This window comes from Nannobrachium achirus (genome assembly GCF_963921795.1).
Source record: "Nannobrachium achirus genome assembly, chromosome: 22".
NCBI lineage: Eukaryota > Metazoa > Chordata > Actinopteri > Myctophiformes > Myctophidae > Nannobrachium > Nannobrachium achirus.
The window spans coordinates 8,821,601-8,848,132 of record NC_137829.1 but is presented as its reverse complement, the minus strand read 5'-3'; the positions used below and the strand labels follow the sequence as shown (position 1 = coordinate 8,848,132).

Below are 26,532 nucleotides of genomic sequence, written 5' to 3'. Positions count from 1 at the left end.
GCGCCACCTTATGATGGTGAATATACCAGTTAGTAGGGGTGTCTTCCTCTCCTGGTTCCAAGTAACTTCTTGACAAAACCTGCCGTGGTGAGTTTTGTATCTCAGCACTATAAGCTGCTAGTTCCTTGGTCTCTAGCAAGCACGTCCCATTTCAGTGGCTCAGAGCTGAGAGAGGACTGACTGCTTTAAGGCCTTGATTTTGGCATGTTGTTTTTGGTGGGAGCGTGTCGCTGTTACTACATGTCATCTTTTCGACACCCGACTAACCCTCGCCTCACCCTAACCTTAACCTCCGTGGAGTGAGTCACTAACCCTCCGGTCGAAATGATGGGTGTTCGCAAAAGCGAGATTTCCCCGTTCCCCGTTCACTGGACACCTATCTTCATTCTTATTGTTTTGCTATCCAGCAGGGCTAGAGCGTCTGTCCTGGCGTAAGCGGCTACAGGCCTTTTTCATTGCGCAATGGCAGCACATCACAACACATCACATTTGCCACAGCTTCTCTATGCTGGTGGTGACAAAATGGAGGTGGAATACTGCAATTCTGACAAGCAATGTCTCAATTCTTGCCCTGGGTCTTGCAGCGTCCATCCAAGATGTGAGCTCATTGTGGCTGGACATCCAGGGGGCCCCAGATATACTGGCTCAATGGGTGTGATCAAATCGGGATGATAGCTGGGCTGATGGGTGGAGGAGGATAGTAGCATAGGCAGCCCATTGTTCTGTCTCCATTTCTCAAAACCACTTGACTTTGCCGACCTTGTAAGGCCAAATCGACCTAAATATAATATTCAAATAAAATCTGTGGTCATGCATTAAGTTTATTTGAATTTTTTAAGAGTTTCTAATTGAAGTTTATTGAAGTTTATTGAAGTTTATTGAAAAGGTTCTCCGGCACAGGATCACTCCTCTTCGCCAGACTCATAATATATAAAGAATACATTAAAAATGTACATGCTTTCACATTCTATATACACCCCACCAGCCCTCTCACCCCACAAATGTACATACACATATACATATACTCCACCAATATACATATTCTTTTTTTCTTTTTTTTTCTTTTTTCTCTCTAAGGGTCCGCTGTCACCCCCAAGAACCACTAGTCCACCAGTCTATGACTTCACAAGCCCGCTCTATAATTGTGCACAAAATCTTTTGTTGACCAAAATTTGTCAAGTCTGTTCTTAAATGTGTTGATTGTCGGAGCTCGGACCACTTCCTCTGGAAGTGTGTTCCATGCTCTCACAGCTCTAAGTGTGAAGAAGTTCTTTCTCTTTTCAGAGTGACACCTTTGTGGTAACAGTTTTAAGGTATTCCCTCTCAAGTCGTACCTGTTGTCCCAGAAGTGGACAACAGGCTCGGCTGTGGAGTCATATATCTGGTGAACAAGTTTGTAAACCTCGATCATATCCCCTCTGTGTCTCCTGTATACTAATGTTGGTAACTGTAGATGTCTTAACCTTTCTCCATATGACATATGAAGAAAGGTTAAGACAAATGACTAATGGCTTCATAATGGAATTTGTTACCAGCTGGAGAGGGGGGCTACAGGGTCCACGTTGACCACATTAGGGCACAGTATTGGCTTGTTATGCCACTGTAGGGGTCCAGTCCAGGCCAAAGAGTCACAAAGCAACGGCTTGCAATGACTTGCGACCTCTTGCAACAGAACTGCAACAGTCCACACAATGGCTGCTGTCCTCATTAGAACAGTTACGTCTTTCAATGCCCTTTGGTTATGCCCTCCCTCCAGAGAACTGCTGTTGTACCGGATGGTATGTTCCTGCACTTGGAGCTCATGCTCTTGCCAGTCTGCTAGTTTGAGGAGGGATGGCACAACGGCACAGGCACCCTGACGAGATGACTGAAACTGTGGAAAATGTTGACACATGGGAGCCACACTTCAATATTGTCTTTTCTTCCCAATTGCTCCAACCTGCTAACTAAAGAGCACAGAAGGCAAACATCAGGATGTTACAGAATTACCTGTACTCTATTCATTCAGTGATCCGCAGGTTGCAGGTTGAGAGCTGCCATGGTGTCAGTAGCTCAGTCTGGTGGGAACTGGGTGTCATGGGGAAGCAACAAAGTCACCTGCGTGTAGCTGGCGGACTAGAGCTCGTGTTCTACCTGCTCACAGAGCTGGTGAGTATAAGGGGGACTCTGACAACAGTTAAGTCGCTCCAGTTTAAACTTGTCCTGTTAAAGTCTCTAATTTTGCTTCTTTAGACAGACTACTTACTCCTGACACACTAACTGCACTGTTGCTCTGGACTTCTACGCGTAAAAAGAAAAAAAGAAAAGAAAAAAAAAAGAGAGCATGCCATGTACCTTTGAATACTTAAAGGAACACCCATTTTCTTCATATAATTGGTCCTCACTAATGTGCATTATAAGATAGCACAATTTCTGTCAAGTCGCTCTGTGTCTCATTGGTGGGCTAAGGACAGTTCAGAAACCTGCCTAACACAACAGTGACATCATTGATGGAGATTCCAAGCTAACAGAAACTACAGCCTTTCTCTTCCGGATGGCTGTGGGTTCGAGTCACGATCCCAACGACGTTTGCTGTGTGTCACCCCCTCTCTCCATTATAAAAAATAATATTTACAAAAAAAAAAAAAAAGAATCTACCAAACCTGCCTACTGATGATGTCACTGGTAGGCAGGTTTCTGAACATTCCACAGCACTCCTTTGCGACAGAGTTGACAGAAATGGTGCCATCTTATAATGAGGAGTGTTCCTTTAAGTACTGGGGTTGAATACCACTGATTACATAGGGGAGTGGGAGTGTTTTTTGCAGGTCTTTCAGTCTGATTGTATCAAAAAAGCAACTTGGTTAAGCACCGTTGGTCCGACCAGTTTAACATTCACCAGTGTCGGCAGTTAGTATTTCACCAGGTTAGCATTCACCAGCGTCGGCAGGTTAGCATTTCACCAGGTTAGCATTCACCAGTGTTAGTTTTACTGAGGTTAGGGTTAAGGTTAGGTACATCTCCGTCCCCCGACTTTCAGCACCACCGCGCAGCCAATCACAAGCTTCCGCTGGCTGAACCGAGTTGCTTTTTTGATACACTCGGACTGAACGACCTGCAAAAAAACTCTCCCGATTACACTATAAAAACATACACCAGCATTCCTTCCTAATATGCAATTTGAGTTGACGGGTGAGTGAAAGACAATATAATTGCGACAGAAGGTCGCAGTTTACCATGAGAAATGTCACAGCTTGTCCGCGTGACATTTTTACGGTCTATGGGCAAACCCATAGACCGTAAAAATGTGTCATCATGATGACATCACACACTCTGTCTTCACTGTGATGTTACACTAACAGAATCCCTTTTATGCCCATTATGGAGTTCCCTGATGTCATCAATATTAATGATGCCCTGTTAGAAAGATCCCTGTGATCCCAGGGGCAACAAATCCCTTTTATGCCCATATATGGAGATCCCTGTGATGCCAGAGGAACAAATCCCTTTTATGCCCATATACGGAGATCCCTGATGTCCACATCACTGTGGCGCAACCTCGCCCTTTAGGGCAAGGTCGCTTGTCGCCCAGAGGCGTCTTACTAGTAAATACAGATATATTTGAAGATTAAAAACCATAGTATATTCAACTTTTTAATAATCATCTCTAAATGTACTACGCCAATATGGGAATATGGCAGACTGTGGTCTTGATATAAGCCCTGACACATACATCCAGACATTTATGAAATCCAAGATTTATCTTTGAAAATATTTACATTAGACACATTCAATGATAACGGTTTAATTTAATTTATTTGTATTGGTTGACAGTGTAGCTGCAGCACAGACATCAAGCTTACTCAGGCCCTTGTGTGAGGGGTTTGTGAGCACGCCTTCAAACACTGCAGCAAGTAAATGTACAGTACATTTTTGGTCAGGAGGATCTAGACAATGTTGACCATGTCCACATCATGATATGGGCTAGAGCTGCCACTTTCAAGTGTGCGTTCACGGCCCACACATCTGACCACTTAACACCACAACCGATAGATATACCGTGTTAAGTGATCAGATGGGTGGGAGAAAACAAATACCTTTTTTTTTTACATTACTGTTTTTTTTTACAAATTACATTATGTTATATTATCAATTAAATCTTTGGGGGAGAAGACGACAGCCTCCACGTGGCCTGCCCTACAAGTAACAAGAAATTATTGTGAAAGAAAATGTCGCCACCCAATCATCAATGACGATGATACATGAAAAAAGATCGAAATCTTTGTTTTGTCAATTATTTGGGGGCCCACTTGGGATAACCTCGTGGCCCTCAGATTGGAAATGACTGTGCTATTGTGTTTCCTGTGGAGTCGCCCTAGCCCACAATCTTTCTGTCTGATCTTTAACGTCGTCAGGAGCCAGAGCCACATTTCTCCAAGGCAGTCTCTGAGGATGTCCCAGGACTGTCTGCCTCCATGACCTTTTCCTCAGGGCCAGGTGTCAACATGGCCACTGTTCCATGTTCATCTCTCCTCGCAGCTAAATAGAAAAGAGAAATGTGAACAAAGTCAGTTACATTTATATACTAAATAAAGGCTACAGGTGTAATGTCCACACCTTACGCTTATCAATAATATGATTTAAAATGGTTTACTCTATATGCCATAGAGGTACAGGAAGGTTAAGAGCAAATCTCCCCGCTGCCACACAATCTCCGGGATCTTCAGTTCTAAGGATTGAGCAGCAACAGTATTTAGAAACACTGTTCACTGGATAAGCTTCCATCAAGCTTATAATGAAATGTCTTCTTAAAATGATAATGACAATATTAGCTAGAAACAAATGAATTACAGTTTGGCTCATCTGTAACCAGCTGTGCAGTATAATATTAACACAAGAAATTCAATTAGTAACATCAGGCACAGTTACCCTTAACAAATGTGTAATGTTCTCTTGAAAACCAAAGTCATAAGCCAGCCACTAGAATCATCATTATTCCTCAGAATCTACAGTAGATTTGTTTAACTAAGCTGTCGTCGTTTTGCCTATTTGTTTCAGCAGTAGGGAAAATTACATAGGCTTAAGGAAAGATTGTTGGTTGTTTTTTTGCCAACTGTAGATTTACATTATCCTTGTGCAATGGACAAAGGTAAACTACATGGGTCCCCTTTGACCACCAACAAAATAGATTTTGTATGTCATAACATCATGTTTTTCATCTACTACAGCACTGGTTCCCAAACAGAGCATTTGCGGGTCCTGAACCAATTTCTATGGGTTACTTTTCCTACATTAAAAAAATAAATAAATACAAAGATTTCCCCTCCCCCAAAAATCTAGAATTCCATACATTCAAGAAAAGAATAATTAAGAAGTAGTCTAGGCTAGTGAAAATAGCTGGGTCTTGAGCTAAAAAGTTTGGGAACCACTGTGTTACAGAATATTAGCAGGGCTGTCATTTGAGGATGGCAATTGCCACCCCCTAGTGTTCACTACCTCAAATCCAGCTTTCATGTACTATATTTTCCCCAAATTAATCTGATTTCAGTTCAATGGTGAGTGCATCTCAATCTACACCCATTCATCTATCTACAGTAGCCTATGTTGCTATGTGATATGTGACACATGTTATAGATATCTATAAGCGTGTTCTTGTTTGCAATTGGTTTTCACTTGCATACCTATAGTTTGGGCCTCTCATTATAGGCGAACATTTTGAAACATTTCCCCAAAAAATAGAGGATGTACAAGAGAACTTGTAATGTAGATCCACTATTGTCACTATTTTGGAAATTATATTTTTGCCACTTCTATTTCTTTTCTGAAATGACGCCTCTGTAGGCTATATTAGTATAACTTTTGTCATCTTAAATTGATTACCCACCCCATGGAGTTCAAAAATATATATTTTTTGTTTTTGTTGCATTCCTATAAGCCAATCATTTGATTATAATAAATGTTCCCCATTGATTCCAGATGCATTTGGGTCTCCATCCGGAATCAATGGGCCCACAGTCTCTTCAAATTACTGGCTTAGGAATGCCACAAAAACAAACAAAAAAATATTTTTGAACTAAAATCTCCATGGGCTGAGTAATCGATAGAAAGTAATTTTGGGAGTGAACTATTCCTTTAATGGGTTTTTCTTCTTTTTAATAATTGTAGCCTACTTATTGGTAAATATTATCATGAATGTTATTCCATATATTAAACTGTGTGCTTATTTAGAAAGTAGGCTAAGTTGGCAAAGCACATGGTGGCTTGCTGGAGGGGAATTGTCTTTAGTCTTACCAATAGCACTACATGGTGTGAGGATGGGCTTTTCCGATTGCTCTCCTTCGGCAATGGAATCCCGAATCTTCCTTACCACGTAGATGCTAGCTGCATGAGACAAAAACAGCCAAGACAACAAAGATTAAACAAATATGGGAAATGCACCGTTTCAAACCCAAACGTACAGTCAACATCAAATATACAGCAGCACTTATAGTTTGATCTAATGATGAGATAATCTTTATTAATGCCTTCATAATCTTTATGAAGGCCTATCATATTAAGCCTGAAAATCACTTTAGAGCGACAATATTTATTAACAAGGGCAATTCTGTGACCTTTACTGATTGAGTGGTAATACAGAAACATGGATGTCATCCCTTTCAAATTTGACTGTAAAAAGTGACCACTGGTTAAAAATATATTTTGTCATTTTACCGTAATATTAGCATAACATGTTCCGAGAGGCGCAGTGACAAACATTGACCGTCTAGCCGAGCGCTAGCATCGCTGTCAAGTTAGGGATACAACTGTTTTTATTCAATATAAAGCCTACCTTTGATCAGCAGTCATACCATCTTGTTTTGTTGTTCTCTCTGCCTCCTCTTCTGTGTGAGGTAAACTTGCCCTGTGAAGCCGATTATAATACCAACAGTTATGAAAGCAGATCAGCTCTGGGTGGGTGGGACCAGAGCAGTATAATCAGAGAGTGGTGTCACCGCGGGGTCAGAAACAGCGCTGGTCACGTGGTTCATTGTCACTTTACACCTCATAGACTTCAATGCATTTTGTAAACTTCCGGTTCGCCGTTTGTCACTATACGCCAATAGATGTGTGCGTAGAAGACCTGGCCCCATGAAGTGAACGGGAGTGACGCAACTCTCCATTCTAGGGCTCTGGGTGGGACTAAGTCTCCACATTCCAATCCTGATTGGCTTAAATAGCTGTTGCACAACGCAGCATGTCAAATAGGAATAGAATACTATAAAAAAAGAAAAATGCGACTCGAAATAGGACCACTTGTTATTCAACTTCGCCGCGTTCGTCCTAAACAATTATTTACAGACCCAGCACAAATCCTCTAAAGCAGTGGTTCTCAAACATTTTATTTCAAGGGGGGGGGGGCTTGAAACCCCTTCAAGGACCCCTGGTCAGGCACTTTTTTGCACTCCACCTGGCACTGCCATAAATTACTGCCCTTTTGGCAGAAAATATGTGATGTATTATCACTACTAAGCTCACAGAAATTTTATTGGCCATTGCCAAAAAATGCATAACAATGAAATGGAAATCTGAACAACCCTTGCCAATCGGGCTGTGGCTTACACAAGTAAATAGCTGTATACCCTTAGAGAAAATAACTTACTCCTCAAGAAACAATATATTCATGTTCTACAGGATCTGGCAACCCTTCCTCACCTACCTGGAAAATGTACCACCCCATATGATTGACCACTTGTAGTATGCCTTTCCCCACCCTTTAATAATATTCTTAATAATATTCTATATTACCATGAAACAGATAATGTGCCACAATGGCAAAGACGGTATCTCTCTCTCTCTCTATTATTATTTTTGTTTTGTTTTTAGTTTTGTATGTAATGTAATCAGGTTAATTCAATTTATTTCATGATTTGAATTTTTATTTTTCCCTACTTTTAAGTGTATGTTACATGTATGTCAATGTTTACTATGTGTATTGTTTGTATACTGTCTTCTGTGTTTGTGTGTCAAAAAATGAAAAAACAAAAATAAAATATATTAAAAAAAGGACCCCTGGTCTGCAGTGCTTCTTAAAGTGGGGTCTGGGGACCCCACAGGGATCTAATGCACTACGGTCTAAAGATCAACATCATGTAAATCAAGTAATCTAATGTCTGGCTAAATGTAGGCCCTATATATGCTCACAATAAACCCTTTCCTTGTAGTAAATACACAAAACATTCCCTGTGCCAGTGTTGTTTCATTTAAGGACAAAATAAAGGGTGGTCCATTTAATAATTTATTTTTTTGTTGCAATTTACAGTGTAGTATTTCTGCGTATCCAATTTTAACAACTTGATGGTGTGTATTCATCCAGTATTGTATTTCACCATTTGGAATCAGTCCATGCAGGGCTTAACCTACCTGGCATAAACATTGCACAAGTCTTATCACAATACCAATACAGCAGTTTCTTATACAGTTTTAGTTTTTATCTTCAATATATACACATATATTTAATTTAACTTAAAACGATTTCATACAATAAGACAAGCACAAGAACCACACACACAGGCCACACAATTCTCATCCTTATAAAGCATGACAATAACCATCATTTTCACAATAAAAAATAAAACATCAACGACCAGGGGAACAATGAAACAAAAGCTAGCGCTTCTTCAAAAGGAATGATGTAATCAGTAGGGTCGAAGGGTGGACCTTCTTAAGAATGTTTCACCTCATTAAACCTTGAAGCAAGGTGTAGGATCTTCATGCACCAGCACCACGTGTGGATCCAACATTACTGAGCACAGTAAACTAGTAACCTCCACACCAAGGTGAACTCTAGAGTTCACACCGTAGTACTGTAGTGCTACCAATATCAGTCCATCTCCTAGACCCCTGATATGGTCAATACTTAACCTCGCGTCACCAGGCTTCGTTTACTAAACAGGTCGTTTGATCCGGTCTAGACCGGATGGTATCTTACGTCATTTTGTATTCAAAACGGACTACACTTTGGCAGTAAACACCAAACCGGAAACAGTTTCAAACCAGTTAGCGCATGCGCAAGTAGGGGTTAAAACTGTTTCCGGTTTGGTGTTTCCTTCCAAATTGTAGTCTGTTTTAACTACAGAATTCCCGACCGGATCAAAAGCCCGAAATTGGAAGACAGCCCAGGCTAGTCAATACTGTAGTTAGGCTGGCATTTTTGTCCAAAACCACAGCAATAAAGGGACATGGGGATAATCTGGTATTACGCCCACCACATCAATCCCACAGCTTTAAGTTTGCTCAACAAAACAAAGAAACCACAAAAAACTACAAACATTCACGGGACGGAGGGGGGGGGGGGGGGGGGGGGGTCCAAGTGCTGGAGTGGTAATGGTCAGGACTTAGTCCATCCGGATCTTCTGATTGGTCATCCTGTAGATAATGCTGTCGTATCCTGGGTCCATGTTCCACAGGTTGTATGAAACAACGATGACGGCGAGGGCCAGAGCAATCATCAGCCACAGCACGATGTTGAAGACCACGGAGTAGTTGAAGTTGTACTTGTAGGCTAGGTTGTAAGGGCTGTTTGGGTTACTCTGCAGGGATACATAAAAACATTATTAAGAGGGTTCAATGAGACAGGCACTAGAGTTGCCATTCTGTGCAAACTTCACCAGACTGGTATGTAAATAAACACCTATGTTCACCCCACACTTACAATCTGTTTGGACTCCAGGATGGAACGGGACTTCCTAGTCAAAGGAACTTCAAAGCTCTTCACAGTTACAACCTCCACAACGGAACTGTTGCCATAGAGACCATACACATCCTCCCCGAACTGCAACAACAAAGGAAATATAAAATAAATATATATTAAAAAAGAATAAGCAGGTCTCCTCATTTCCACTTTACTCTGCACGTATGGAGTACAGTCCTATGTCACACTGTGTTAGTGCACTCCCGGTTGGCAGTGATGTACCGGTTCGGTGTTGTTCCCAAGTGGTTGACTGAGGAGGCGAGATGAATGAGTCTACCGCCTTACCTTCTGGAGGACAGTTGCCAGGATGTCAACAGCATCACGGTACTGGGGTGAGTCCTGACCATAGCGCCGGCTCAATTCCTCCAGGCCAGACAGCTCCAAGGAGTACAAGTCGGGGGAGTGGTCCTTGGCCAGATGCCTGTGTCTTTGCAGCTACAAACACAGCAAAAATCACAAGAGTGAGACACCAACACCAAGAGATACCACTTAGAATGGATACAAATGACTGGTTTTGGATGCCAATCTACTTAGACAGCCTTACCAGAGCTGTGATGTCATGCAGCACTTGAACCTCGGACAGGAAGAGCAAATCAGCCTATTAAACAAAACAAATACAAGAACATATATATAAATCAAAAGAGAAACATTTCACTTGACAATGTCTTCCAATTCTCCACAGGTCCAACTACAACAGCTAAGTAAGAGGAAAAGCAATACAGTATGTATAGCTATATATATATACAACAGCAACAATCAGCTGACCTCTGCATTGCGACTGAGACTGTTCAGAGGCAGGGAGGTGAACACAGAGCCATCCTGGGACAGACGAGCACGGATCTGCTGAAGGGTAACGGGGAGGTCCTCAAACACAGCATTAGCCTTGCCCAGCATGTACAGCCTCTAAAAACCCAAGGTGATGGTCACGAATTAGAGATGCACATAGCACACTTCACAAAAAGGCTGAACCACATTTTACAATGATGGTGAATATCCCCAGTAGGACTAATTATGCTAAATATGAAACGTTTCTTTTTTTCTTCCTTTTCCCACAATTTTTGGAGCGGTGAAAGCGCTCCCAATGAACAGGTATATCCGTGGGTATGTGGCTGGCTGGCTGGCTGGGTGGGTGGGTGGCTGGCTGGCCCTGTCCGTAGCCTGGGCAATACCTTGAGTGGCCACACACAACACACTAGTTAAAGGAGGGGCGCTGTTTTGTGCAGGCCAGGCACACTCACCACTCACTCACAGGCACAGTTTACACTCACTCACTCACTCACATAGGGTACAGCTGCTCAAATTCACCGCTCCACTTCGAACCGAGGTTTGATTTTTTTAAGATTAATTGATTAACAGCCCATCTTACCTCCTCACTAGGAGCCAGCTGCAGCACCACAGGTGTATCTTCAGCAAACAGAGAATGTACCGTCTCTGCAACACTGTCCAGGGTAAAGGGCACCGGCTAGTAGATAGAAAATCAGACATTGGCGAAAAATAAAATACAATAAAAAATCTGATCAGTCTTCACACTCATACATACAATGTGCTGCAATATGCTGTAGAGCCCGACAGATTATATTGGCCATTATTTGACTTTTTTGCTGACATATAGATATCTTTAATTATGCAGCCGATGTCCCAATAATTATAGGTGACTGTGAGAATGTTAGCATCCATCTAGTCTTGCGTAGCCAGACAACTATTCCACAATCTCTGAATGCTATATAGAGTCTGGAACAGCAGCTCCCTAACGGCGAGTAATGGAAACGGGCATTACCGTTCAAGAAAATATATTTTAAAATGTCATTTCTGCTAAGCAGCAAGCTAAACATGCTTATATGATTTTTATTTATATAATGATAAATGTGTGCGATGTGAGACTGAAACGGAAGTGACGAGGGGGTTTCACTTCCGCTTCATCTCGCACTCATCGTTTCTATTTCCCTTTACCAGACTGTATGCCGGGAGCATTTGACCAAATCGCGTAGGCAACAGTCTGGCCACGCGAGACTAGCATCCATCCATCCATCCAGCTTCAACCGCTTATCCGGAATCGGGTCGCGGGGGTAACAGTTCCAACTGAGACCTCCAGATTTCCTTATCTTGAGCAACTTCCTCCACTCCCTCAGGAGTGGAGGAATCCAATGCAAACATTAGAGGAGGATTATATCTCCAAGCCAGCTTGGAGATATAATCCCTCCATCTGGTCTTTGGTCTGCCACGGGGTCTCCTTCCTGTGGGACGCGCATCGAGGACCTTCCTAGGAAGGCGCTCGGGGGGCATCCGTACTAGATGCCCGAACCACCTAAGCTGACTCCTTTCGCAAATTAGCAAAAATAGCCAATCTACAAGCTTGCAGTGCAACGCGCTGTGCGCTTGTAGAACGGCTATTTTTGAAATGTTTGAATAAGACATAAGTGGTTATTTGTATTTCTTTGCTTATAAGTGAATTATTCTCAAATAGAAGTGTAATCAAATCTATGTTTATCAAATTGATTAGAAAATCTTTGCAATGTTTGAAAAAATATCTGTCAAAACATAAGTAGGCCTCACCAAAATCGGGATCGGCCCGGACCCAAAGATCTGGCATCTATCGGGCTCTACTACAGTGTACATAACAAGCCTGTCTGCCATTAGGAAGAACGTATTGCAAGGCATTTCAGTTTGTTCTCATCACAATCCCAAACCGCAGTTTGACTCACATTCTCCAGTGGGTAGGAGGCCTTCACCTGAGGCAGGGCCAGGCTATCAACTCCTCTCACCACAACCAGCACATTTGCCCTGGGACGCTGGAACAACGGAGAAGCCAATAGACCTGGCCAAGAGAGATCCTGTACAAAGAAGTGCATTTTAAAATACCAAGAGAACCATAACCAATGGGGTCAATTCCATTCAGTACGCATTTGTAAAGGTCTTTAATCTGCCATGTGTTTACATTTGCTTTGTTGTATAGTGCATACTACTGTATTTTGTTAGTGCCACATCCCTGCATACATTTCTTGGCTTATACCGCTTCTGTTATAGCCATGTAATATCTTGCTTACCTTCACAAATTATTTGACATTTCATTTAATATGCATATTTTAATAATTATGTGACCAATAGTTTCAGATACATTTTCACCTTTTAAGCCAAGTCTGTGACATTAATAGATTTACTAATGTCATTATCACAACAGAATAACAGATACAATAAAATAAAATAAATAAAAAACATTTGTAAGATATTTGCAACACAGATTACTTTAAATGGTAATTAGTTAAATAATAAACTCTACAGTACCTCCTGGATAGAAAATCCCATTGTCAGAGCCACCAGGTCTGGGATCTTCTCTCCAGAGATTGGCCAGTCTCCTTTCTGGAAGTTCACAAAGTCTGGGGCTTGTAATACTGTCAAGCTGTCCCCTTTGACACCTGTGGAAAGCAAGACCATTTAAACTCATTAGGTATGTATATGGTATTTTAAAATGAAAAAGACAATTTCTTTCAGTTAGTATTAACAGTTTCATGAATACAGAATTAATAAACCAATAGGCTAAAAACTCAGGTCCCAATATTCTTCTTGGCACGGTTGAGAAATATATAATGTTTAAATGATATATTTTAACTGTGAGCTGGCAAATGTTCTCTTAAAGTGGACATGAACTGAAAAGAAGAGGTGCCAACTTCCGCCATGTGCACTCGTGGCCATATATGGCCTACTTGTGTGTCAGCAGTACTGGTGTTGAGTCCAGTCTGAATGTTTGTGGGTGGGTAAGTTGGAACTCTGTCGAGGTGCCAACTTGCTATTTGATATTTATATTTATATCAGGTCGCTGTAGTTGCTGGTGACGTCACCGACGGCCAGAAACAGGCGGCACGGAACGCAGTACTTGCGCGCTCTGCTGGCGCAAGTAACAAAAAACAGCGGTATTAGCGGACAAGAAGTATTAGAGCAGTGATTTGTAAACTTTTTTAATTTCTATGACTCAGTTTGCAACACATTAGGGCTGCAGACCCTCATTAACTATCATTTAGCTGGGGGTCCACACATCCCAGTGCTCCCTCAAGGAGCACTGGGGGTCCACACATCCCACTTTGAGAACTACTGTCCTGGATATTGACTTCTCACCCATATGAAGTCACTCTCATTGTGCTGAATGAAGTGTGCGGCAATGACAATACATGATTATATATAGTATGTAGCCTATATATATTAGATAAAGTGTAGTGAATCAGATTTGGTAAATTCCCACAGCATATATGTTCATATTTAGTATTACTGGTGGTTTGACAAGCTGGCTGTCCTAACTGTATGCTGCTCTGATCACTGCACTTGGATGGAGGAGGGAGAGAGAAGTCATGATGATGATCATTTGTGTCACTACAGTGTTGGCGTTTTCTTACACGAACGTGTTAATTAGCAGAAACAATTAGCCTACACACATACGTCTGGACGTTGAGAACCACCAGGGCAATTATGGATGAAGGCTAAATCTCGTGACAGACATGTTTGTGAAGAGGAACTACTGCTGGGTTTTGAAGCCCATCACATGACAGGTCACCCATACGTGACTCAGGAACTAACTAACCGTTATAGTCATTTAGTTTCACCAAGATAAGACATATAAGTTCCTTATTTTATATATAAATATACATATACATTTTTATTTTATTAGGTTTATTGTTAAATTTGGGGTTAACTAAACAGCAGAGTACAGTACTGCACTGTGTCCCACTGTCCTGATCCCTATAACCCTATGTCCTACACATTCGTCAACCTATAACAGAGATTAAATGTAACCAGTATTTGGTTACATTATGATTATTATACTCTCGGACTTAAAGGAGTTAAAGGATTGCAATACTACTAATGCTGCATTGAAATGTCTATTTTCTGCGTTTGGTTTGACGGCGCACCGAAGCGCTAATGCTAGCGCAGGAGCGTGTGTTGCTAGTAGTGAGCTGTCATTCACGCATCGATGTGTTACTAACGAATGCAACAATAATTAACCGCACAGAAGCAGACGTGTCGTGGACAGAAGACTCTAACATCATTATAATCTCACCGGTCGTGATAGCGAAGCAGACGACAAACGCTACGGTGAACGCAGACTCCATCCTTCGACAATTTTTCGGCGACATCTTTCTCTCCTTGCTACGCACCGACCGAAGATGAAGATCAGCTGACCACCTGACGTCACCAACCTCAAGGAATTGTGGGTTCGAGTGTAGTTTTTTTTTTGTTGCTCTTCTCTCGTGTGGCTTGAGCGCTGAGCGTCACTGCGGCACAGTGGTGGAAAAAAGTACTCAGTTTCTTTACTTGAGTAGGCTAATATCAATACTGCAATGCTACGAGTAAAAAAAATCCAGAATTAAAAATGTACTTGAGTAGAACTTAGTACAAAGGTATTGGCGCACCAAAAGTAGAGCACAGGCTACTGATTATGCTATGCAGAATGTCCCATTTCAAATCTTTTGAAAATAGTAGATCTGTAAAGTGATCTGTAAAAGGGACGCATTGAGAGCTTGTTGTAAATCAGCTATTTTTAAATGCCCGAAATGTATATAGGATTAAAGTGATTAATGTATGTTTTGTAATAATAAAACAGTAACACAAAAAGTGACTATTAGCTAAAGTTTTCAAATACTTGTAGTGGAGTAAAAGTACAATATTTGTTGTAGAGGAGCAGAAGTAAAAGTAGGCCTACTAGTAGTAGGCTTGTCAATGCTCCTGTATTTCCCAGGACCAGGAGTCTCCTGGATTTTGGCCCCATCTCCTGGGAATCTCCTGGATTGGCAAATCTCCTGGATTTCTCCTGGATTTCAAACTCCCAAAATTCACCAGAACACAGGAAATTAAATCTACCATGTTCAAATGTTCTGACCCCCAGGCCCAGACCCCCCACTTTAGGGGTGAGGGCAATGCATGCAAGATCATACAGATATTCACTTAAGTAATGACTTAAAGATGAGACATCATTATTGTCTCCACCAGCCGAAGGCATGGGGGAGAGGCGTATTTGGAATTGACACCAGGCCTCCAGGGAAACCCCGCCCACCGAAGCTTTTGATTGGCTGAAGCGGAGCTAGGGAGCGCTCAATTGTAGTCGCTTGGACAGGGCGTTTATCGTGGGCTTGCCCAGGCCTTACGGCCTGGGCATAAATATAACGATTGCATTCACCACGGCTTCGTAACTCGCGCGGCCGGCCCTGGCCCGCTCTTCGCGGCCACTCGCGCCTGCGGCGCTCGGGGGCGAAGAGCAGGACCAAGGTCCGCTGGCCTGCGCGCCGCTTGCAGTGTCGTGGACAATCGAGCGGCTCCGTCTGGAGGCCTGGTGTCAATTCCAAATACGCGGGGGAGAGTATGTTTTCCCCTCCGTCCGTCCGTGTGTCCGTCCGTCCGTCCGTGCGTGCGTGCGTCCGTCCGTGCGTCCTCGCAGTTTGTGAGCACCTAATCTCAGTCGCCGTTGGCACGGTCGCTGCCAAAGTCAACACACACATTCCCTGGATGCCAATCTAGAACCTCTGCCCTAAATTTTTCAAATGGGCCTTTTCTAGCGCCACCTAGTGGCCGATATTCGCAAAACACATTTCTGTGCACTACTCTTACAGATTTTGGCCAAAAATCCTACAAATCGGTAGGCAGTATCTCGACAGTCATGTGATCGACACGGATCTGTCCGATTTTGCATATTCCAACCTGATTGGCTAAGATTGGCTTCCAAAGTTTATAGGATTGAGCCGTTTTGAATAAAATGCCTCAAATCACAAACGCAAAGTGCAATTATCATGAAATCGCGCACACACGTTCCTACTAGGCCGAGGAAGAAATGCCACTTAAATCTTTTTAAATCAGCCTCATGGTGGCGCTATAACAGGCCGATTTGTGGTTTTATCTATAACTCCACCGATCAGTTTCAAACTTTGTAAGCGCACTCCTTAGAGGCTAAGGATAAACTTTGCCCTGCATTTTTCACATCAGCCTTTTATAGCGCCACCTTTGGGCCGACTTATGTAAAACACATTTTCGGATATTATTCCTTGAGATTTTTTATAGTCATGTGATCAACTCCGATCCATCTGATATTTCATATTCCATCCTGATTGGCTAATATTAGCTTCCAAAGTTTGCAGGATTGCTCAGTTTTTGAACAAAATGCCTCAAATCATCAACGCAGCTTGCAAATACTGTGAAATTTGCCACACATATTCCCACTGGGTCAAGGAACAAATGCTACCTTTTTCACATTGGCCTGTTATAGCGCCACCAGCAGGTAGACTTTAGCAAAACACATTTTTGGAACACAATGCTTCAAATCATGCATGCAGCGTCCGATTGCCATGAAAGATCTAAGGTGAAGAACATATGCCACCCTTTTTACATTGGCCTATTATACAGTAGCACCACCAGGACACATGGCCTGGTGGAGACCTGTGCTCGGAAGAGCACTGCTTCTAGTTAAAGATGTCTTACTTTGCTTCTGTCATCAAATCTGTACACCTACATTTGGTCTCAATTTAAGGCTTAAATTGTACCCTAGAAAAGCAAGTCTGATAAAAGTATCAAACATGCACAAAATTCACCAGAACACAGGAAAATATATCTATTAAGACATTTTGGGGACCCCCAGACCCCGGTTGGGGAGTTCCGCGCACCCACCAAAAAATACATCTCCTGGATTCTGACAGTCCAATGTTGACAACCCTGTACTACAGACAATTGGAAATACTCCTGAGTAAAAAATAAGTACAGTAGCCTATATGCCTAAATGTACTTTGTTACTTTCCACCACTGCTGCGGCATAAGGGTGCCCTCACACCAAAGAGTGGAATCTGCGTTCCGTCAATGCATTTCAGTGAGAGTGAAGCGGTTTCATGCCAGCAGAGGATTTCTGCAAAAAAACGCTCCCTTCTCATTGAAATGCATTGGCAGAACACGGATTCCACTCTCATATACCAAAATACCTAGAGTGGAATCCGCCAATGCATTTCAATGAGAATGGAGCGTTTTTTGCAGAAATCCTCTACTGGCAAAAAACGCTCCATTCTCATTGAAATGCATTGGCGGATTCCACTCTAGGTATTTTGGTGTGAGGGCTTCTAAGCCTCGATCTAGTTATTAATGTTCACGGTTAAATCCAGTCTAGAGCCCTCCTACTTTATCCTATGACTTTATACCATGAGCCAGGACCACAAACTTATGTTCCTTATCCGCTCTAGACCGGATATGCAAACTGCAAAGCAAATCGATAACACTAGTGATCTCTATGGTAAAATCATATGCTAAAATCCTATAGACCAGAGGGATTATTGCACTGTGATTGGCTCCTTGCCTTGGTTGTCATGGCGTTGAGATCAATCCAGGGATATCTTTTTGTCATCATAACGGTTCACATTTAAGTTGAGGTTTCCACTTCCAAAAAATAAAAAAATGGTTGTTTCATGGCACTGATTGCAGCATTTCTACCTAAAACAAATTAATTCACAAATAGTGAAAGGACAAAAAAAGGGTGAAAAAAAGACAGAAGAAGACAAAAAGTCATGGTGCTGCAAAGTTCTCCTAATGCTATGGACCAGAGCAAATTGGGTCCCTGTGTCTCAGCTCAAAACAGCTGCTGTTTAATACTTACCCTTAAACGTAAACCGACAAGAAGCAACTACAGCCAGTCTTTTTTTTTTCTGTACTTGTCAAACTGTTCTCCCTCAGCAATGGCGGCCGAAGTGGGCGGAGTTAACTCCGTGAAACGTCATACACACACTGTAGACAGTCAAATATTGAGTATTGTGTAACTTACTTGTTCATTTTTCTGAAGGTGTACACATGCAGCCAAATGGACAGATCTGTTTGGCTACTACACCATCATACATAGGCTACTACTCTGCGAAGTAGGCCAACCGATAAGTCAATGTGGTCCAAGAGAGAGGACCAGATAAAAAGGTTTACCTTTAGAATTTTAAAACAATAGTTCAGCTCAAAACAGCTGCCGTTTAATACTTACCCTTAAACGTAAACAAGAAGCAACTACAGACAGTATTTTCTTTTTTCTGTACTTATCAAACTGTTCCCTCAGCAATGGCGGCCGAAGTGGGCGGAGTTAACTCTGTGAAACGTCATACACACACTGTCTACACAGTCAAATATTGAGTATTGTGTAACTTACTTGTTCATTTTTCTGAAGGTGTACACATAGCCAAATGGACAGATCTGTTTGGCTACTACACCATCATACATAGGCTACTACTCTGCGAAGTAGGCCAACCGATAAGTCAATGTGGTCCAAGAGAGAGGACCAGATAAAAAGGTTTACCTTTAGAATTTTAAAACAATAGTTCAACTTTTGTTTTTTGGGAAAACTAAGGACTGTCAAAACTAAAGTAGTCAAGGCTGGAGACTCCAACCGATCACCAGCACACTCTTTAGTGTCATCTTTAAAAAAAAATGAGTCCCCTGAAAAAAAAAGTTTGGGAAACACTACTTTAGATCCATGGTCCAACACTGAAACCAGCCAGCAGGCTTTATGGGGTCGGTCTATCTCCTATTCGTTTTCTTTAAGCATGAACGAACACTCGTAGTCGGTCTTAATGTCACCTGACTAGGCTATATCATTATCTGTTTTGTTCAAGTTTTAATCCCACCTGTGCCTGGAATTCACTGTATTCCTCAATGAGTGTAGGCTAGTTGTTTTAGCAGGTTATACACTCCATGGAAATGCAGTGAAACTAAAACACATTTTATTTAACATTATAACACACATTAGGAACACAAGGGGCCCGATGCGACGGATAACATCCGTGGCTTTTATACTTACAGCCTACTTTAAACAGTGTATATTTGACATTCAAGACCGACAGGACAGATACACCTTCCACTGGAGGGCGCTGCAAGCCATTCATTTTTCAGCATATTGATACGGCAGGCTCCGCTTGTCCTTTTCTAGCGGCAGCATTACATTGAATCAAACATATACCCAAACATTCCATAAGATGGCGATATAGCATTACATAGGGGCGTACCTCGTGTACATGTGAAAACCACAGCACACAAACCAGAGCTAAATTATATGGCAAGACCTGAAAAATGGAAATGCAGAACTTCCATTGATTGTCATCGACCCTGCATCCAACAATGGCACAAATGTGGAGTAGAGATATACCTCATCTTGCAGTTTGTATATTTATTTTTAAAGCAACTTTTTTGTAAAATATAAATACAAATGATGAGATATTTTACTTACAAAGTTAAAACAAAAACAACAAAAAATGGACACACCAAAATTTACTTTACTGCAGTAGCCTTCCCGTTATGTACAAGCTCTGTGCCGAAGGGTGAATATGAACATCATTTTTAAAACATTATTATACAAAGAACTTTGCAGTTTCGCATGTTAAATTAGAAACTAAATTAGGAGTAGAATTTTAACCCGGGTCAAAAAGAAAAAAACAGCTCCTAAAGCTCAAGCAAGTGCTTAAGTCTGAGGAGAGAAAAACAACAAAAATACAGGACATCCGTGTGCTTCCTATCAACACAAATGCCATATTCAAAAGCAGAGCCTCAGTACTCTATACGCTGTACAGCGACACAAAACACAATGTGCTGTGCACTACTCGCACATTCCACCCGGATCAACACGGCAACACGTTTCTCTCAATGGCCATACGGGAAAAATAAAATACAAAAAACCTTTCAAAATGGAGTCGTGACCGACATCCCCAAAGAAAGAAAATCTCTTGATATATTTATATTTATACATATATTAATCCATTTATAAAAATAAGACCATCGTCAAGTTTCACATCTCCCCTGCTCCACGGATCCGTAGCCGATGGGGAGAGGGGGGGGGGACATTTTGGTGCCCCCATCTGTAGGCCAGCCAGCCAGTCAAGTCTATCTGTACAGTGTACCGGTGCTGGCCCAGAGCAGGGCTAGAAGAGCGTGGGAAACCAGGGGTCGAGCTCAGGCATATCATCCCAACCCCCGGTCGGTTCTAAAGCTAACTGCTGTCTGTTAAAAGGTCAACGTGGGAGTTTCAAAAGGGGGGCCGGGGGTCACGACGAGCCCAGCTTGCCCGCAGCCTTGATCTTGTCCTTAAGCTTGTCCCCCGGCTGCTCCCAGCGGTCGTCCATGCACTCCAGGGTGGAGCCCAGGAGTGCGGCCAGCTCGGCGCTGCCCTCCACCAGGTCCAGCAGCTCCTTGCTGTCGGGCTGGAAGCCCTCCAGCTCGTCCGGGCAGGAGAACAGCTGCGACAGCGAGGCCTGCCGGTAGAACTCGGCCTCGGCCACGGTCACCACCTCCATGTGCGGGAAGGCCTGCCGGAAGCCACGGGCCGACATCCGCAGCCGCCGCAGCACGTCCGACAGCAGCAGCCAGTTCCTTGGCCTGACGACAAGACACAAAGCAGGGAGAGACGTTCGTGTTAAAGCTGCAGTCAGGAACTTATATGAACAAATATAACCTTATTTGAACCAATCTGTATGGTAGAGCAGTGTTTCTCAAACTTTCAAATTGCAAGGTCTCCCCTTAACTCCCTTAACTCTGACTGTGTACAAATGGAACCAAATGAACCCGCCAGGATTCATTTGGTTCCATTTGTACACTGTCAAGAGTTATACTTATAAGGTTCAATTTAGACCCCCTAAAGGAACCCACAGAGTCCCTGGAATCCACTTTGAGAACCACTGTGGTAGAGTATGTTACAAATTATTACACGGCTTGGTTGAACACTTGATTCTGGTTGGTCAACTGCTGAAATCAGCGGCGTGTTATTTCTTGATAATGACCGCTCTGCTCTATAACAGCCTAATCAAAAGGTTCAGAGCACCTGGCTGCACTGCGTGAATGACATGCCGTATCCAACATGACAGCCATGTAAACAAACACACAGTTGTCATTTACAACTAAACGTTGCAATCAAGAATGATTAAAAAAATATTGGAAGCGGGAAATAGACGATGCAGTAACAGAAAATGGATCCCGTTTGTTCAACACTTCCTTGTTTTCCGAGGCGACGTTGCGCTTGGCGGACGCCCAGTGCAGCACTTGTGGAGAATACTTTCTCTACTGTAAGCAAGGAAATACGTCCGTTTTGTTTTTACTTTTGGGTCAAATTATTAATTTATTCATTAAGCAGCCGTGTAATAAAATCCCTTCAGGACGACAGCCTCCTCCGCTCTGTGTCAGTGGCTTTTAGACCCTGGTTTCCACTAGGGCACCTACTTGGTAGACAAGTTGTGGTGCCTAAAGCCTCTATCAGAGTCCAGAGTCCAGCTATTCACTTCACCGCGGTGTAGTTTTCTAGCTATCACCTAAAAATACATAACAAAGCCTAGGTGATAGCTAGGAAACTACAACGCGGTGGAGTGAATAGCTCTTCACCCTGGACTCTGATAGAGGCTTAAAGCTCATAAGCCCAATATCTCGTCTTGACAGCATGGTAGAAATTTAGCCTCCCATGCAGGTAACGAATCGGACATGCAACTTACTGATTGCAGTTCACACTGCTGGATCTACGTGTGTGTGTGTGTGTGTGTGTGTGTGTGTGTGTGTGTGTGTGTGTGTGTGTGTGTGTGTGTGTGTGTGTGTGTACATTTGTGCACATATGCACAAGTGTGTGTGTCTGTGTCCATACGTGTGTGTGTGTGTGTGTGTGTGTGTGTGTGTGTGTGTGTGTGTGTGTGTGTGTGTGTGTGCACTCACCCCTGGGACAAGGACACCTGGATGTTGTAACAGGGCAGCAGTGGTCGGTCAGAGAATTCAAACTCAAACAACTCCCTCTTGTCTTCCTCCTCCTCATCCTCTGGGCCAGGAGGGTCCGCCAGGATGTCAAAAGCACAGCCCTCCTCACCAGACTCTGAAGAAGACACATATTCACATTAGAAAAAAATAAAATAAAAACACTCTGCATGGCAGATAAAGACAAGACCTTTTTGCCCTTTCCTGGCCCTCCCCAGTTTTATGTGCACTGAAATCACATGCAAAACCTGCAAATTGCACTCGGTTTACGAATGTGTGGCTGTTATACACAGATAGATAGATAGATAGATACCTTGGGATAATAAAGGTATCTATCTATATATCTATATATCTATGTATAACAGCACTACAAATTAGGGGTGGGTGATATGGTGATAAATATCGCTGAGACGATACAATGTCTCCACGATATGCCTTTTCAGAGATATCGTATATATATATCGTGATACAATGAGGGAGCCTCAGAAGTCATTGCAGAATTCATTTAAACCTGCATTTCTGTCTAAATCAGTATTTCTCAAACTGTAAAATGTCAAGGTCTCCCCTTAACTCTGACAGTATACAAATGAAACCAAATGGACCCGTAAGGGTCCATTTGGTTTCATTTGTATACTGTCAGAGTTACATACTTGTAAGGATCAATTTAGACCTCCCAAAAGGAACCCAGAGAGTCCCTGGACCCCACTTTGAGGACCACTGGTCTAAATGGTCTGTTACTCCCTTTTCTCTTAGTTTTTGTTACCTTGTACTGTAGGTGGTTGTACTGTTAAGTAACGTAACTATAAAAACCAACATGAAAAATAATCGTGATAAGATTGTGTATCGTGATACAGCTTGGGATAATATCGCGATATCCTATTTTTCCATATCGCCCACCCCTACTACAAACTGTGTGTATGTCAACACATTCTACATGATACACATATTAGCTGTCACTAGTGACTAGTCCATATCATAACAGAAAAAGGTCCCAAAATCAGTGACCAAAAGAGGAATAGATACACAGTACATAACCTCACAACAACATGTATTTATTTCTCCATTTTCACAGAGCCAGCTGATCAGCACTCACCGCACACGGCGCTGCCATAGAATTCCCAATAAAGTCCCGGGTCGTCGTCCGCGCGGCCCTGGAGGTCGGCAAAGTAATCTATGGAGAGAGGAGAGGGACAAATGGCGCCGTTATTCCGGAGAAAAGAGGCTGGATGGGGGAGGGGGGGTAGGTTGCCCTGGGAGACTAGTCCCAGAAATAACAGAGAAAGTGCACGGTAAAACACAGAGAGGAGGGGGGGGGAGGGGGGGGGGGGGGGGGGCAGAGTAAATGTTTGGGGGGGAGAGGGTGATGGTCAGAGGCCAGAGGCTGTACCATGGGGGAGGAGAGGGACTGTCTTCACTGGGCTGGGGAGCTGGCGCTGTACAGCCCCCGACTACAGACGCCTGCCAGGAATCAAACAAGAACCACACACAGTCAGCGAGGAGGTGCGTGAGAATGTGTGCGCGCGCGCACACACACACACACGCACGCAAGCTGACGCACACACAGGGCCGAACAGCGAGCTGGAAACAAACAGGCAGAGAGGGAGCTGGCTGAGCACACACAGCGAGAGCGCAGTGTGCTTTCAGCACGGCACGCACACACACACACACACAGCCACACATACACAGCCACACATACGCAGAGTGAGAGCTGGGCTGTGTGCCAGTGCTGAGGCGTGGGGCGTCTGGCGTGTGTTTGGAGGGATTAACGGCCTCCAGATGAGTGGGACCAGGTGGAGGGAGGGCAGCAATCCCTCTCTCTCCGTCTCCCTCTCCCTCTCTCTCTCTCGCGCTCTATCTCTCGCCTGCTCTCTCCGGCGCATGTTCTCCCTCTCTCTCTCTCTCGGACGTTCTGTCAATCTATCTGGCGAGTTATTGCTCCATCGATCTATCCATCCTCCCCTCTTTTCAAAATTCAACGCCATCTTTCCATCCTATATATAAACCTGCCTTTCACACTAAATCTGTTCATCCGTCTGCCAGTCATGAATTTACACTGGTTTTACCCTCTGCGTCTGTACGACCCCTTATCTGATGTCTGCTTCACCACACAGAGGCCTGCTGCCCATCTTAGCCAATTGTTTTTTTTTTTACTAGTTAGGCATGTGTAATATCATACAGCCAGCTACAAAAGGTGTGAAAAAAAACAACTAAAAACAACTATCATTTCCTTAAGCACAGCTCATTTGTGAGTCTAAAATACAAAACATTCACATGAGGCCACACACAAAATAAATCCATGCTCTAAACACGAACGACGTCAGGCTCTTGGTGTAGTGGCAGCAGCCTTGTGAAGAGACACGGAGAGAGAAAAAAAAATAAAAAAGGAAAAGCGTGCGCACACACGTCGTACATACACACAAAAGCAGAGACTCCAGCCAGAGAGAGAGCGAGAGAGAGAGAGAGAGAGAGAGAGAGAGAGAGAGAGGGAGAAAGCGCACACTGTGCGGAGCCCATTTCCGCACGTACACTAAGCAAACACAGTTGGCGTTGCTAAGTAACCAGATAGAGGAGCGCAGAGGCAGCAGCACGCACCCCGGCGGGCTGAAGCTCCCTGTCTAACAGGTGGTCGAGGGGGGGAGGGGTGGGGGGCTGATAGAGACAGACGACGTGTCTAGTGGCGGTTTCGGGCAGGCAGGCAAGAAGGCAGCCAGAGTGACTGGAGAGCCCGGCAACTCGCGCTGACAGGTTGCGCAGAGGTCACGGCTTCGCAAAAAAAAAGGAAATGGGGGGAGGGGGGATCGAAGAAGGGGTGGCGTTGAGGGGAACGGCGGGGCTACAGGAGTGGTTCCCAACCTTTTCAGGCCGCGACCCCCAAAAGAATCAGATTTTAAATGGGGCCCCTCGCACACTGACGAGAGTTGAGGCATTACATTTTGTATAACACTGTTCTATTGTGAAAATAGCAGATCTACATGCTCCCAACGCGAGGCGTTGGGAGCATGTAGATCGGCTATTTTAACAATTTCTGCCTCTAATATGGCCAATGTTTAATTTGTCATTTTAGAGGTATTAATTAAACAGTCCTGGAATTGTCACTTTAGAAACGTGCATATACCCTCTATACACTTTATGGTGGTTTGTATACTGTTGAGTGAGAAAACAACGTTGCACATTAAGTTAATCATCTGGGGACCCCCCCCCCAAAATAATTTGGGGACCGACCCACAGGTTGAGAACCACTGGACTACAGGAGTGGGGTTAGGGCCAATGGGAGTCGAGTGCCATTGTTCCAAGACGTTTTGTTTTGCTCACGGACTACGGAGTGAGGCAGGCGAGCGGGTGGGGTGTGGTGGTGGTGGGGGTGGAGTAGGGGGTGTAGCCGACATTCCTGAGCAGCAGGACACATGAGACTTCGTGTGGAGTTCAAGGGCAGCTGGTACGTACCGGTGAGGAAGCGCTCCATGCTGTCGCTGTGGGTCATCTTCAGCAGGCCGCGGCCAGAGTAGGTGGCCAGCGTGGGGTCGGCCCCGTAGGACAGCAGCACCCGCACCACGTCCAGGTGGTCGTTCTCCACCGCGTCGTGCAGAGGCCTGGACACACACACACACACACACACACACACACACACACACACACACAGTGTTAATTCTTTCAGCACATTTTGATTTAGTCTTAATCTTTTGAATAACACACTATTTAGTCTGAATAACACACCATTTAGTCTTAGTCCCGTCTTAGTCTTCTGAAATTGTTTTAGTCTTGTCTAGTCTTAGTCGACTAAATATCAAAATATTTTAGTCTTTTGGGATCAGCCTTAGTCTTTTAGTCTTCGTCTTTTAGGCTAAGTCTTTTGGGCTAAATGTAACCACATACTGTAACTCTGAACAAGTCACTGACTTCTACTGCCTGTTACTTGGTCAAACTAAACCATACATAAAAGATGTATTTGGCTTTAATTTCATTGCAGTTGTATACCAGTGTTAATTTTTACAGCCATTAGTCTTAGACTTAGATTTGGTCTTAGTCTTTTGAATAACACAAATAATAGTCTAGTCTAGTCTTATCGACAAAATATCAAAATCTTGTAGTCTTTTAGTCTGAGTCTTAAATTG

At 43.3% G+C, this 26,532-nt stretch overlaps 2 protein-coding genes and 1 long non-coding RNA gene across 4 annotated transcripts in view; all 3 read right to left on the bottom strand.

Annotated features, from left to right (window-relative positions):
* Nucleotides 1-3,811: 3,811 nt before the first annotated feature.
* LOC308308366 lies at nucleotides 3,812-6,935 on the bottom strand. The gene is made up of 3 exons (XR_013963277.1): nucleotides 6,809-6,935; nucleotides 6,271-6,360; nucleotides 3,812-4,518 (listed from the first exon to the last, which is right to left on the bottom strand). It is a non-coding gene; the product is annotated as an uncharacterized lncRNA (long non-coding RNA).
* A 1,336-nt stretch (nucleotides 6,936-8,271) lies between these two features.
* On the bottom strand, nucleotides 8,272-14,867 carry atp6ap2 (ATPase H+ transporting accessory protein 2). Its single transcript, XM_080753138.1, has 9 exons — nucleotides 14,757-14,867; nucleotides 12,992-13,122; nucleotides 12,412-12,540; nucleotides 11,076-11,171; nucleotides 10,475-10,612; nucleotides 10,254-10,307; nucleotides 9,995-10,144; nucleotides 9,671-9,790; nucleotides 8,272-9,548 (listed from the first exon to the last, which is right to left on the bottom strand). Exons 1-9 carry the CDS (start codon nucleotides 14,830-14,832, stop codon nucleotides 9,354-9,356), a joined length of 1,089 nt encoding a protein of 362 aa, XP_080609264.1. The 5' UTR covers nucleotides 14,833-14,867; the 3' UTR covers nucleotides 8,272-9,353.
* Nucleotides 14,868-19,975: 5,108 nt separating this feature from the next.
* Nucleotides 19,976-26,532, bottom strand: part of bcor (BCL6 corepressor) — a 32,700-nt gene continuing 26,143 nt past the window's right edge. For both annotated transcript variants that reach the window (XM_080753631.1, XM_080753632.1), the window contains 4 exons: nucleotides 25,865-26,010; nucleotides 23,514-23,591; nucleotides 22,385-22,538; nucleotides 19,976-21,067 (listed from right to left, as the gene is read on the bottom strand). In XM_080753631.1, the coding sequence (XP_080609757.1) occupies nucleotides 20,737-21,067; nucleotides 22,385-22,538; nucleotides 23,514-23,591; nucleotides 25,865-26,010 (709 nt within the window). In that variant the 3' untranslated portion in view covers nucleotides 19,976-20,736. The remainder of the gene's footprint in view (nucleotides 21,068-22,384; nucleotides 22,539-23,513; nucleotides 23,592-25,864; nucleotides 26,011-26,532) is intronic.